Genomic DNA, 13,311 nt, shown 5'->3' with positions numbered 1-13,311 from the left:
TATCTCCAGGAGAAGCTGAGGGACGTGAAGCTCTTTCCTGGCCAAGGGGGGGACGCGCGGGCACCTTCTTTGAAACTCGAGCGCGTGGCCCCGGGCTAAGGCGTCCAGCACCCAACCGTCGGTGGAGATGGACTCCCACACGCTGACGAAGCTCGCCAGCCGGCCTCCCACCGGGGTGCTTCGGTGGGGGCCCGACCCCACGGCCGGTTCAATCCTGTTTCGACGAGGCTTTGCCGCCTTGACCTCCTTGGCGACGACGGCGGGGTCCGCCAGACTTGCCTCGTCCTCTGTAGGCCTCCTGAGACGACGAGCGGGCCGCTTGACGGTAGGTGGAGAAACCGCCGCCGGAACCTTTGGAGGCGCCCTTGCCTCCGCTGCTCCGAAAGGGCGTCCGTCGTTGCTGCAGAACCCCAAGGGCCCGGGCCGTCTCAGTGTCCGCTTTAATGGCCTGAAGGGAATCGTCCACTGTTTTCCCAAACAGGTTGTTCCCATCGAACGGCATGTCCAGGACTCTGGTCTGTACGTCTTGACGGAAGTCCGTAGCCTTGAGCCATCCACGCCGCCTAAGGCACACGCCGTTGCCCAACTGGCGAAACCCAGTGTCGGCGATGTCCGTCGCAATAGTGATGGCGTGGTCCGACGCCACCTCACCTTCCTGTAGGATCTCCAGGGCATACGCCCTCTTGTCGTCCGGTAGGAAGTCCAGCAGGGGAGCCAGTTTGTACCATAGCTCCCTGTCGTAGCGGGCCACGATAGCCAAGGCGTTGGCCGCTTTAATCGTCGTCGCTGCAGACGAGATGACCCTGCGTCCCATAGCGTCCAATTTCTTTCCCTCGCCGTCCGGTGGGGAAGTCGATGTGGAGGCCGCAACCCCCCCCCCCGCTTTCTTCCTGGCCGCCGCGGAGACGACGGAGTCCGGGGTAGGTTGCGCCCGGAGGCACAGGGGGGCCGCGTCCGGGACCCGGTACTTCTTCTCGTACCGGTCTCTTCTAGCTGGCGTCGTGGAAGGGTTCTTGAGGAGGGCGAGGCCCTCATCCCAAATGTCGTCCAGTAGAGGCACCGCGAGGACCGTCTTCCTCTTGGCCTCGCGCCGTTGATAAAAGAATCCTTCCTTTTTCTTCTCCTCAGGGCAGAGTTGGAAAAGCTCGGATGCCCTGGCGATCATGGAGTGGAACGATCCAATCTCGTCGGGCGGAGAAGCCCTGGTGGGAGGTGACGACGGTAGATCCTCGTCGTCCGTACCCGTCGCTGCCGTGTCAGTCCCCGTATCATCCCCTCGGGTGGACGGGGAGGAGGGCTGGACGGGGCGCGACGGCTGAAAAGGAGGTGGAGGGTGAATCCTTCTTTTCTTGGGCGGGGGAACACCAGAAGGTCCCGGTTCAGGATCCCCCGACGGGAGAGGTTCCTCCGTCGGCAACGGTAGTCTCGTCCTTATCTCTGAACATAAGGACTGTATAGCCAACAAAATGGCCGCCGAGTTGTCTTGCGGCGCTGGCAGAGGGGAATCCGACGGGCGATCAGGGGCCCTCCCGACGGGCCGGTCTTCTTCCACGCCAAGGCCGTGGCTTAAGACCTCAATCAGCTTTTCCTCCGAGGTTGAGGCCGAATCTACGACGACGCCCTGCCCCCCCTTTTTCTTCCCCGCCGGGGATTTCACGGGGGTCCTATCGATGGGCACAAAAGAGGACTCCCTCCGAGGTGGCAGGGAGACTCTGAGCCCCGAGGTCGCCACCACTAGTGTAGCCTCCACAGGCTGAGCCAGGGCCGCCGCGACAGTATCGATAGAGGGCTTGGCCGGATGGATTAAGGCCTTCACCACCTTAGGTGCGCTCACCGCCTTATCCTTGAGGGGGGGACACTGCCTCGCTCCCCCTCCGATGGGGCCTTCGAGCTCGACCGGGGCCTCTCCAGGAGCTTCGCCGGGTGCTCGCCCTTCCTCTTACCCGACCCAGCGCGTTGGCTCGTGGCTGAAGGTGCCGGGGAGGGTGCGCCCTGCCTGGCGCCCGTAGAGCCCGACCGTTCGGCGCTCCCGGTGCCAGCGGACTCGCGGTGCTTGGCCTTGTGTTGGACCCCCGTCGCCGGGGCGTCCTCAAAGGTCTTAGAAGACCGCTCCGATTTCTTCCTCTTCTTCTCGCCTGACGGGCTCTTCCCTTCCAGCCAGTTGGCGAGACGTTGATGGCGGTCCTTCATGGTCCGCTCCGACATATTGCCGCAAAACGCACAGTCCTTCTCCACGTGCGTCTTGTCCTCATGTAAGCAGTAGAGACAAAAGGAGTGTTTGTCCTCCTTAAAGACGTTCTGCAGCTGGCATCCAGGGCAGATCCTGAACAGCTTTCCGGGCGTCGAGCTTCCCTTCTCCTGGGCCATGTCCGGGCCTGAGAAGCTTCTGGAGTCCTCCAAAAGCGTAGCTCGATGAAATCTTCACCCTTGAGGGGCGCAGACGAATCCGACACGGGTCCCCGTTGATCGGATGGAGAGTCGGTGGAGCTTGAGGCTCTTTTGACCGAAAAAATGAAGTTTTTGAGAAAAAACGTGAAAAAATAGCACTAACGCTCGAGAGCAATAGCACGAGGATCCCAACACATGAACGTGCGGTAAAAATCTGAAGATGGCTGCCAGAGGCGGTGCTTAGGTAGAGGGCAGTCATTGGCTGTGGTCATTATGACGCAGAGACCAGTGATTGGTTATTACTACGAAAGACAGATCAGAAACGAAACTGATACTGGTTTTTTCTTTACCGAGGATTCCCAGCCTGACGACGGGGAATATTCATGAGCATGTGAATCCATGCCAGTCCCCATGCTGGAGAAGCTTCTTATACAGCATAGACCTTCCTATATAGAAAACAGCATTTGACAAATTATTATACAGCAATACAGCTCAGCCTTTTGCGAAAAAGACCCACTAAAATAAAAAAATGTAGGTAGCATCATATGTGAATCTAAAATACCTTCTTCACATGTTTCTCCTTGCCATCCTGGTTTGCAGACACACGTGAAAGTGGCTTTTCCATCTACACATTCCTTGTAGCCATCTTTATAGCACGGAAGAGGGTTGCACTGGTCTGAAATCTCTGTTCGATGCAAACAAGGAAAAGTTGTTAAAACAGCGAAAAGAAACTAACGATTTGGCATAAACATTCCAAAAGATTTGCTGTGAAAGGTAGACACGAAGGAACAGTTATCTTACGTATATGTAAACAAAACTTTGAAATGTCGATACTTTCAAAGGAATCAGTTTTATACACTTAAGAAATGGGCTCAGAAACTGGCTAAAGATGGCGTATATTTCTGTGGTGGTACCAAATCACTTTGAAGCCACAATGTAATGCAATATTACAAAAAAATGGACTCATGCGTGCTTGGTTGTCGCACTCCTGGAATCCATAGGTTTACAGGGGTGAGTGAGTACAAAAAAATATCTTTCTTCATTAAGGCATAACAAGGCAGCACCCATTATGACGCGTTTCGCTCCCAAACAGAGAGCTTGTTAGATGCAATGATAGAGTCGAGACCGCGGTACTATAGTTAATGTTAAATCATCACGCATTCTATGTCAAAATGGAAACATACTTTCCTCTATAACATTTGAACCCATGTATGGCTATTTACCGAACTTGGCAAGCGACTACACCAGACAGATACAACGGAACATGCCCAGTTTGCTAAGGATCGCGCATCGTGCACTCAATTCATTGTTATTAGAAGGTGAAAAAAATAATGTTACTTTCTCATAATGGAGACCCCCACAGGGAAATATAATGCTTAGATCCAGATACCTCGAAACTAGCGGGCTCGATTCTCAAGATTTCTTTGCACATATATACACACATTACTATAAAGTTGTTTATGCTTTAAAACGTTTGACAATCGCATAAATTAAATTCGAGATATTAGGATGTAAAGAAAACTTGAATTTACCAACATTCAACATGGGCGCAACACTAGTAATATTTAATAGCATGAAGAAACATATGCATACGAGTAAGTTAAACATGTTACACGCCCATGAAAAAGCAAACCATTGGTAACACTTGATATTAAGAACAATCATAAGCATACAAATAGGCCGAATCTTGTTTTAAAGTCCATACAAAGGATATGTAAAACAGGGCATTCTGTGCAACGAAATGCACACAGCTTCTTATTGTATAACAGAAAAAACGTTCATAGTGAATGTGCAATATTACAAACACAAGCATATGAATAAGCAGAACACTTAATGCCCAATATTATGAACAAGCTTAGAAAATGTGTTAAGTGTCATATTACGTACGTAAGTGGGCAGAAGAATAAGCACAACACTCCTGAAGTGTCATGTAATGAACAAGCATAATAAAAAGCACAAAACACATTAATACATATTAAGATATGTATTAATACCCCTGGGTCTGGCCCGCATAATAAATAACAAACAAAACAAACAAGAATAAGCAGAAGCATATTAATAAGCAAAACACTTATGATGTGTAATGGTACATACGAACATGCAAAGGTTAATACCCTTAACCTGGAATCCCTCCTTTTCACCTCGGTACCTTAACATGGTTTCCCGGCATTCCTTACCCCATTCATAATCATTCATTACCCAGGCCTCCCCAATCCTTGCCACAGTTTCTCATTAACCTTGCAACCCTCAACTTCATCACAGTCCCTCATAACCCCTGCACACCTCATTCTTGTCACAGCCCCACATTGCCCTAGCATCCCTCATCCATGTCACAATCCCTCATTACCCTGACCCATCATCCCCCGTACTTTTCACAGTCCCTCCTACTACTGCATCCCTCATCCTTGTCACATTCCCTCATTACCCCGGCAACCTTCATCCTCGTCAGTCCCTCATTACCCCTGCAACACCTTCTCAAAGTCGCGCATGACCCCCAAATCTCTCATCCACGTCACAGTCACTGATTACTCCTGCAGCCCCCATTCTCATCATATTAAATATAAAAAAGACCATATATGTATGGTTTGAACCGGCAATTACATTTTAAAGCAAAGTGTGTGTGGGTGTGTATATATTTACAGTGATCGATGCACTTTATTCTGCACTATGCACTTTACAGTGACTGATGCACCTTAAAGCGGTTGATGCATTTGATTGTTTTCTGTACTACGCACTTTATAGTGATCTCTGCACTTTTTGGTCCGATTCCATACCCAGCAATATATTGCGAGTGGGATCCAAGCAGGATAATAGAAATATATGCCCTGATGGCATACAAAGTGTGTGTTTTCAGCTGCATAGTCATCATATTGGCACTTTGCCAATAGGCAGTGAATTTGGGACACTTTCTAATAAGCATAAAACAGGTCTCTAGTTAATATTCATGCTGCAATAAACATATGAAGCTCAATGTTGATGTTAGCATACATAATGCACTTCAGGTCGATTGACGTATTTTACGATGTGACCAGTTATGCATGTGCAGGACCTTTCTCATCGAACAATTGTTTAATTCTGGTTTATTAGGATCAGAAAAAGGTCTGACTAAGCATTGAAGCCATTACATCAGGCTCCCGGAAGAAAAAAAAAAAGAGTAATTTCATTTTACGACTTGTGCACTATGCCAATGTTCATTGTAGGTTTCATGTTACTGTCATTTCAGTATAACATTTTATTTCAAATGTGTGCAATGCATTCAAGTATGTAACCGGCATTGAGGGGCTCCATTGACACAAATAGTGTAATTAATACACACGATAAAAGTGAACTAGATCCCCAATAAGGATAACTAACACAGACTTGAAAGTCGGAACAGAGAGTATTGCCATGTTCAGGCACATGCACTATCTTTGTGGCACCAACAGGCAAAGATGTCCGCCATGGGTTTCCTGCAAAGGGAGTGTGTTTACCAATGGAGTCCATCTTCTATTTCGGCGAAAATGGTCGCCGTTTGCTCTGCACCATGTTTAAAAAACACTGGTTTTATGGGGACATGTTGTCGTGATCAAGCGGCGAGGCAAGCTGCGAAACACGTTAACGTTCCTAACGCGCATTTACATTATGCACTTTGGGAGTGCCATAATTTGATGGCCTTTTAACTTCTGTGCCATTCTGCAAGGCACCAATAAAGACAGTTATTTTTACCAAAACGTTGCTGTCCGGACTTCGCTACTTTGATGTGAAGAGTGCTACTCACCCTACCTGATGTTCATCAGTGCCCAGGAGATAGAATATATCGCAAAATAATTTTTTCAATTCACGCCCATTATTAAAATATTCTACATATAATATGTATTTTCCTGAAACAAAGAAAACGCCAGCCCTTCTCCAAAGCCAAAGTCCACTGAAAATTGCAGCTTGTCTTTGAAAAAAATAATAAAGAGAATTTATTAAACAGTGCATTGCACAAATTCAAATAAATGGACACATGCAAAACATGAATTGACACAATGGTGTGGAGAATGCACCCATTGACTCCTATGTCAAAGGATAAAAGTTAATATTACAGTCCAATAGTGTCATGGAGGGCAAATCATCCAATAGCAAAGAAGGCAATATCATCATCATCAAACAACTTTATTCCGCCTGAAAGGCCACCAAAGTGCATCCGAAAAACAGTTCTAATACATGATTACAAAAAGACACATCAAAGAAAAAAGCAACAAGACCGTGCAGGAGACTGGGCCCTGCTTGAGTGCCTCCAAACAGATCTTTTGGCCAATGACCAGGAACCATTCTCCCCTTCCCTCTGGTAGCTCCCGTAGTGCCTTGGGCCCAGGGCAGTCAAATTTGCCCCTGAAAGGGGACTAGAACCATAGGGGACTCCTGCAGGGCACACAAGGGCAGATAGGGGAGATGCACTGACTTTGATGCCACTTTTCCCTGCCCGCCGGTGGCCGTTGCATTTGTCCAAAACGTCCCTTGCCAAATGGGCATCTGCAAAAACCAGTTTGACAATATCCAATTTGGCTGAAAAACTGGACAGTCTAGAGCTCTCCAACAGGGAACCCCTGGACACAAACCCACAATCCCCCACTTCCCGTACCCAATGTAGACATTTATTCCGCAGGGCGTCCCTTGGTTCTCTTGTACCAGACGAAAGTTTTGGGACACCATGGAGAAGGACCGTAGAACTACTACAGCCTTCAGATGTGTGATGCCCCGACCAAGGCCTCCGCTGACCACGGGTTAAGGCACCAGCCCGCCACCCCACGGGGCGCACATGTCCCTGGGCTCTCCCTACGGAGTTCTGCAAAGGTGGGGGCTTAGCCCTTGAGACTGGGTCAGTGGTCTCCCACGGTAATGATAGCAATGATGGGAGACCTACCTCTGGTCGACTCCTCATGGATGGGAGAGTCTTGACCATGGGGGACGGGCAGGGAATCGGGGGAATCCCTTTGTCAAAGGCAAGATTTGGCCCCCCCTTTGCCAGCCCCTGCTAAACTCTCTCCTTACCTACCTGTGTCTTCCTCCCTCCTGTCCCCCCGCATCCCCTTAATCAAGACTAGTAAGAGGTTTTTAATCTCGGCCATCTCCGATAACTAAAGACGACAAGGGCAGCTTAGCAGAGTTGGAAAAACCGGGGGAGGTGGGGCTGGTAGACAGGGATCTCCTTTCGGGGGGGGGGGGGTTTAGAAACCCAAAGAGGGCTAAAATGAAGGTAGGAAAAGGGTTTTTTTTTTTTCCAAATTGTAAATCATGTTGGTTTACGTGACTTCATAAATACAGGTTTTATACTAGCCCCCGAAGGAACATCAGACGCGGGCAGACTCCCAGTTCTAGACGAGAGGCTGGACTTCTCTCCCCCACGCAAGCCATCCAGCCCCATGGCCCAACAAACCAAAGAGATGGGCACCAGAGGAGCAGGGGAGTGGACTTCAGCTTCAGGGAGAGCCCGTGGCGACAGTGGGGCTGTGACATCATGGTTTAGACCAGAAGATGGATGGATAGGGTCCAGCAGCAAAAACGAAGACAGAGGTGGAGCCAAAGAAGGGGCCAACGACACATGACCTCCCGTCAGTTTCGAAATGCCCATTGAGATCCTCTCACAGCCATTAGCCAAGGTAGCCAGAAGTCCTGCTGTGGCAACGCAGTCAAGGCCCCCTCCAGGGGTTAGCAGGTTGACAGGGGTCCCAGGTTCCTCCAGAAAGTTGCTTGCAGAGCTGTTCTTAGGGAGAGGAAGTGAAACAGGACCACGGGAGCTCCCATGAGGCCATGGTGGGGGTCCCATCTGCAGGCTGGAGGAGCAGGGTAGCTTGGGCGTAAACTCCCCTGGGTCCCCCACTTTAGCACATGCAGTGGCCGAGGATGATTGCACAAGTGCTCCATTCCCGCAAAAGCTCCCAGTTCAAACTCCCTCCGCCTGCGTGACTCCCAGTGCTTTATTCGATGTGCATCCCCTCAGCCTTATGCCCATAATAGGCTTCCGTAATACCAGTGGGGCTGGAGTGCCCTGAAGACTCGTTAAGAGGGAGGATTTGGAGAGGTAGAGGGGGGAGGAGATGGCTCCTCTTTCCATGGCTCCAATAGCGACATCCCGGAGAGGGCCAACCATGATGCAGCCTGAGAAGAGGGGTTAGAGAGAAGGCTTAGGGTCTTACAGATCAGTTCCAGGTAGGGAAAAAGGGTCTCAACACTCAAAGGTGGGAGTGATGGGCTGTTGGGCTGCTGCGCCGGACCTTGAGCACATGGAGGAGAGGTTGAGGCCCAGCCCCCATGCTGAACGCTGTAGGCTTTTTGCCCTCCCCACAATAGTTGCCTCAGCCTCACCTCAATGTTCAGGTCACACTCCAAGTTTAAGGGCAACCCCCACAAGTCCGCAAACACTCCCCCCAGGGCGCCAACACCCCGCTCCTTTGTCCCGCGGGCTTCACCCTGCGGGCTGCAGCAGGAGCTGAAGAAGGCCAAAGGGGGCATGGCCAAAGTGTCTGTGGCTGGTAAGGAGGCCCTCCAGGGCCAATTCGCAACAGCAAGTTTTGCAGGAGCGGGACCCAACACCCCGCGCTCAATATACATTCATCTTGTGGCTGGAGGTATTTCCTCAACCATGCGTATTGGGCCTCAGCCCATCAATTAGGGAGCCAGCCCTATGTGACCCATTTTGTGCAGGGGTCATTTTGAGGTATCTGTGACAAAAATGTATTTTGGCATGTAAATTAAGTGAATTTGTTTGACCAATTATTTCCAATTGATAAGGGACGTTAATATTGTTTTTTATTCACCTAGACCTGTGTGTCAAGATCCTAATATTTTGTATTATGAATTCAATATCAGTTTTTGGGTTGGGGAAGCTAATGAGTAGAAATAATGGCATTGGGAAATTAAATGACAAGGGAGACATACATCCACTGGAGCTACTTAAAATTGAGCTTTAGGTGCTAAATGTTAAAAAAAAAAAAACTTGAAAGAGTATTTCAGAAAGAGTTTGGAGAATTAAGAGAAATGGAGTATCAGAAGGACACTGAAAGTGCAGAAAGAAACTGGCTGATATGAGCAGAAGTAGAATGAGTGATTGAATAACACAAATCTCCTGCCTTCCAGCATTCTTTCAATTTGAAGTTCAGCTGCTGCAAGTGGATCAAGGTCTGGTGACATCTGCAAATCCCACGGCAGCCAATCACGTCCTACCTTTTCTCACAATTTTTGCCTGCCTTGCCTCTTCCCTTTGCCTCTTAATTTTTACTTCCAATGGTATCTCTACGCCAGGCAAATGACGTGAAGGGCCACTGAAGACTATGGCAATTCATGTTGGATCCTGTAGTACTTGGAATGGGCGAGAACCTTTGCCATCCTGCACCACAGGCAAAGCATGTACCACGTGTATCACGCCACCTTCATTATCACAAGCCAACGCAAAATCCTACATACATTTGCTAAAATAGGTTTGTTTTTTCCTAATTTAAAATTAGAGTTGGATGACATATGTAAAGTCAATTTAGAGTGCCTATTTTTTTTAATTGTGTACTTAGTTAATAATTCACTTTTGTGACGAATCCCACTATGTCGTCACTGCTTCCTAAGGGGGAAGAACCTGCCCGTGAGGCCAGGGTGGTGAGGCCTCTCCCCAATAGTACCCCATTGGGTGGTATTCAGTGGGTGGATCTCGTGGGAGGGTACGCCCCATTTGGGACCAGTGACAACCACATCGGGAGAATGTGGTATTTTCACCAATCCCATGATGCTAGACCCTCTTCCTGCAGTTAACCCTCTTCTCATTTACCTCCTTCCTCTTCACTCCTACCCTCATACCCTATGCACTTTTCTAAAGCCGTCCAGGTAAAGAGTACTGAGACAAGGAAGATTCCTAGTGAGTTATCATACCAGCACTCACTTAGTACTGAGACAAGGAAGATTCCTAGTGAGTTACCATACCAGTACTCACTTAGTATTGAGACAAGGAGGAGGTGCGGTGCAATACTGAATAACCATTGGAACCAGTTTTAACAGTCTAGTGGTTTGCAGCCATTGATCGGAGAAGCAAGATAAAAACCAAAGAAGGACTTGACAGATTGTCAAGCCCTCCGTGGAGAAAGCGGGGTAGCCAGGGATAATCCGACGTGCAGATGGATGCTGACAGAGACGACAAGAGGAAAGAAAGAGAGTGCCAGGCCGGTCCAGGACGAGAGGACCGCATGGCCCGTAGGCAGACAAAGACTACGGGTGCCCCAGAGACCTGGGAAGCATGGAAGTCTGAGACCATGCCGTTTCGGAAGGAAGCAAGACAGCAGAGCTGGCGCAGAGCAAGGGAAGCTCCAAGATGGTACCGGAGCCCCACAAATAAGCCCAGCTACCTCAATGGAGCTGACAACTGCACAGACCACACCACAAGGTATGTTGGTAGTCGGGAAGGAGGTGAAGGCTCAAGAAGGTTGTGGCACGAATCAGAAGGCTGGGAAAGGAGGATCTGCGACCCCAGTAAAGTCGAAGAAAAGCAGAGAAGTACACAGAGTTGTACTAGGGTTTGGCAGGAGAGTGAACCAAGCCAACGGAAGGGAAAACTGAGGTCAGAATTGCGAGTCTAGGACTCGCACCCAAATAAAAAGAACTGCAAATTGATGGACATTTCATACAGTGCTTCGCAGGTTAGTGAACCAAGCCTGTGTCCTGCAGTACAACCTGAGGAGTACATCCAGGCTACTCTTCTACTACTATTATTATTAGATTCATATATTGCACCAAACACCCATGGGCCTCAAGGCGCTCACAAGACTGTTACAACAAAGAACAAAAAGCAGCTATCACGAGGAGGAAACTGGGTTGATGGGGTATGACAAAGGCCTAGCCCAAGTCAAAAAGATAGGTTTTAAGTTGTTTCTTAAATTGGACAGTTGACTTGCAACCCTTAAGAACAGAGGGAAGCTGATTCGCAGATCCGGGGCCCAGGCATGAAAGCCTGAGCCACCAAATCTCTTCAACAGAACTTGTGGTTGCTGTAGAAGAATGTCTTTGTTGGAACAAAGAGTTCGCTGAAAGGGAACTCTAGTAATTCTGGCTAACAAGTAATTCGGAGCTTTACCTGTCAGGCAGTTATGGACTAACATGGTGCCTTTGAATCTGATTCTTTGACTAACCGGCAACCAGTGAAGTCTTCTGCGAGCATCAGTAACATAAGTGCATCGCCCAAGGCCACAGACGGCCTGGATTGCTCCGTTCTGGATCACCTGTAGGCTTTTTACATTTGCCTGGGTGGAACGTATAAGCAGGCTATTGCAGTAGTCTAGTTTGGTGTTAATAGCAGCGGCAATCATAGCCCGATTGGTCTCGGGGAGGTATGGATGGATTTGCCACAGCAAGTGGATGTTGAAGGAGCAGGAAGATTTAAGATGGAGAACGTGCTTCTTCAATGAAAGATGGGAATCAAAATAGACCCGTAATGTTTTAACATGATCAGAAACCTTAATGATGTTACCTGCAATATGAAAACTACTTTAAAATTAATCAAAATGATTACGTTTTACCGGTGTACCAAGGATGAGCAATTTGTTTTTCTTGTTCTTAAGGGCCAAAAAGTTTTTGGCCATCCAAGAATGTATGCATTAAAATGGTATTTACCATCTCTAGATCTTTGCTATAGAGGTCTGACAACTCTATCACAATCTGGGTGTCGTCTGCATAGTTTGTAAAACGAACACCCAGTGAGGATAGGAGGTCGCACAATGGTTTTATGTAGATATTAAACAAAAGGGGCGACAAGCGAGATCCCTGCGGATCCCCACAAGTCAGCATTGCTTTTTAGGATTTTGCATTATCCTTAGCTACAAAAATAGTTTGTGGACCAAGAAATGATCCAAGTCAGTTGGTCGCAGGGTCGGAGCACCTGCCTACCTTGACCATGCCCTTCTGGCTGATCGAGCGGGTCAAAGGCGGCCGAAAGTCCCAAAAGTATTAACAATGCCTGGCCGCCTTTATCAATTATCTCAGCAATGTTTGATTTAAGATCAAGTAGAGCAGTTTCGGTTCTGTGGTTCACATGGAACCCAGACTGACCAGTGGCAAGAATGTTATATTGCAGAACAAAGCTTTGGTATTGATTAAGTGCAAGTTTATCCAAGATCTTCAATGCAAAAAAGGACATTGGCGATTGGCTGGAAGTTTCCAGGATCTCCAGCATCAAGGTTTTCCTTTTTCAGTAGAGGGGTAAACCACGCCTCCTTAATGCTATCTGGGACGAAAGCTTTGGCAAATGACTGATTAACAAGAGTAGTTACCCAGAGTAGTAGAGTTCTGGAAATCTTGAAAGAGTGATGCGGGGAAGCCATCCCCTTTACATGATGTTGGTTTCAGCTTAAGTATAACTTCCTGAAATTCACTTTCTGATACCTCATGAAAGGAAAAGCAGGGGGAAGCAGAGTCATGAGGTGAGCAGACAGGGGATGTATCTTTGAGGTGGTTGAAGTCAGTTTAATGGGTCTGATATTTTGTTGGTGCAGTGTAATTTTCTGGGCAAAACAATCATGAATTATCCGCTTCAGGAAGGATATCCACGGGACTGACCTTTTGTTCTGAGAGCACATTAAACAATTTGGCCTGGATTTAGCTGACTCAATCCTGGCATAAAGTTTTACTTCTTTGGCTTTCAACAAAACATTCTTAAAGAGTTTTCCAGATGTCTTAAATACTAAGAACGACATCAGATGGATGTTTACGCCAATGGCGTTCTGCACTTCTTTTTTCTGCCCGAGCAGCAAGAATTTCTGGAGAAAACCACAGTTTGGGGAGAGTGATTTGTTTTGATGTAACTGTTTAAGGGGGCTAAGAGTTCATCTGACTGATTAATATCCCTCCTGAAGACGGATGTGAAGTCGTCAAGAGGAAATTCATCATCCAGGTGGGGAAATAGTTGCAGTACCTGGTGAGAGGGAA

The 13,311-nt window shown here is 48.1% G+C and overlaps 1 protein-coding gene across 1 annotated transcript in view; it reads right to left on the bottom strand.

Moving 5' to 3' along the window:
- Positions 1 to 13,311, bottom strand: part of PROS1 (protein S) — an 858,149-nt gene that overhangs the window by 585,151 nt on the left and 259,687 nt on the right. The window contains exon 5 of the mRNA XM_069637200.1: positions 2,951 to 3,073. Within this exon, the coding sequence (XP_069493301.1) occupies positions 2,951 to 3,073 (123 nt within the window). The remainder of the gene's footprint in view (positions 1 to 2,950; positions 3,074 to 13,311) is intronic.

This window comes from Ambystoma mexicanum, chromosome 7p (assembly GCF_040938575.1).
Source record: "Ambystoma mexicanum isolate Mex_15411 chromosome 7p, UKY_AmexF1_1, whole genome shotgun sequence".
Lineage (NCBI taxonomy): Eukaryota > Metazoa > Chordata > Amphibia > Caudata > Ambystomatidae > Ambystoma > Ambystoma mexicanum.
This window is presented reverse-complemented; position numbering and strand designations above follow the sequence as displayed.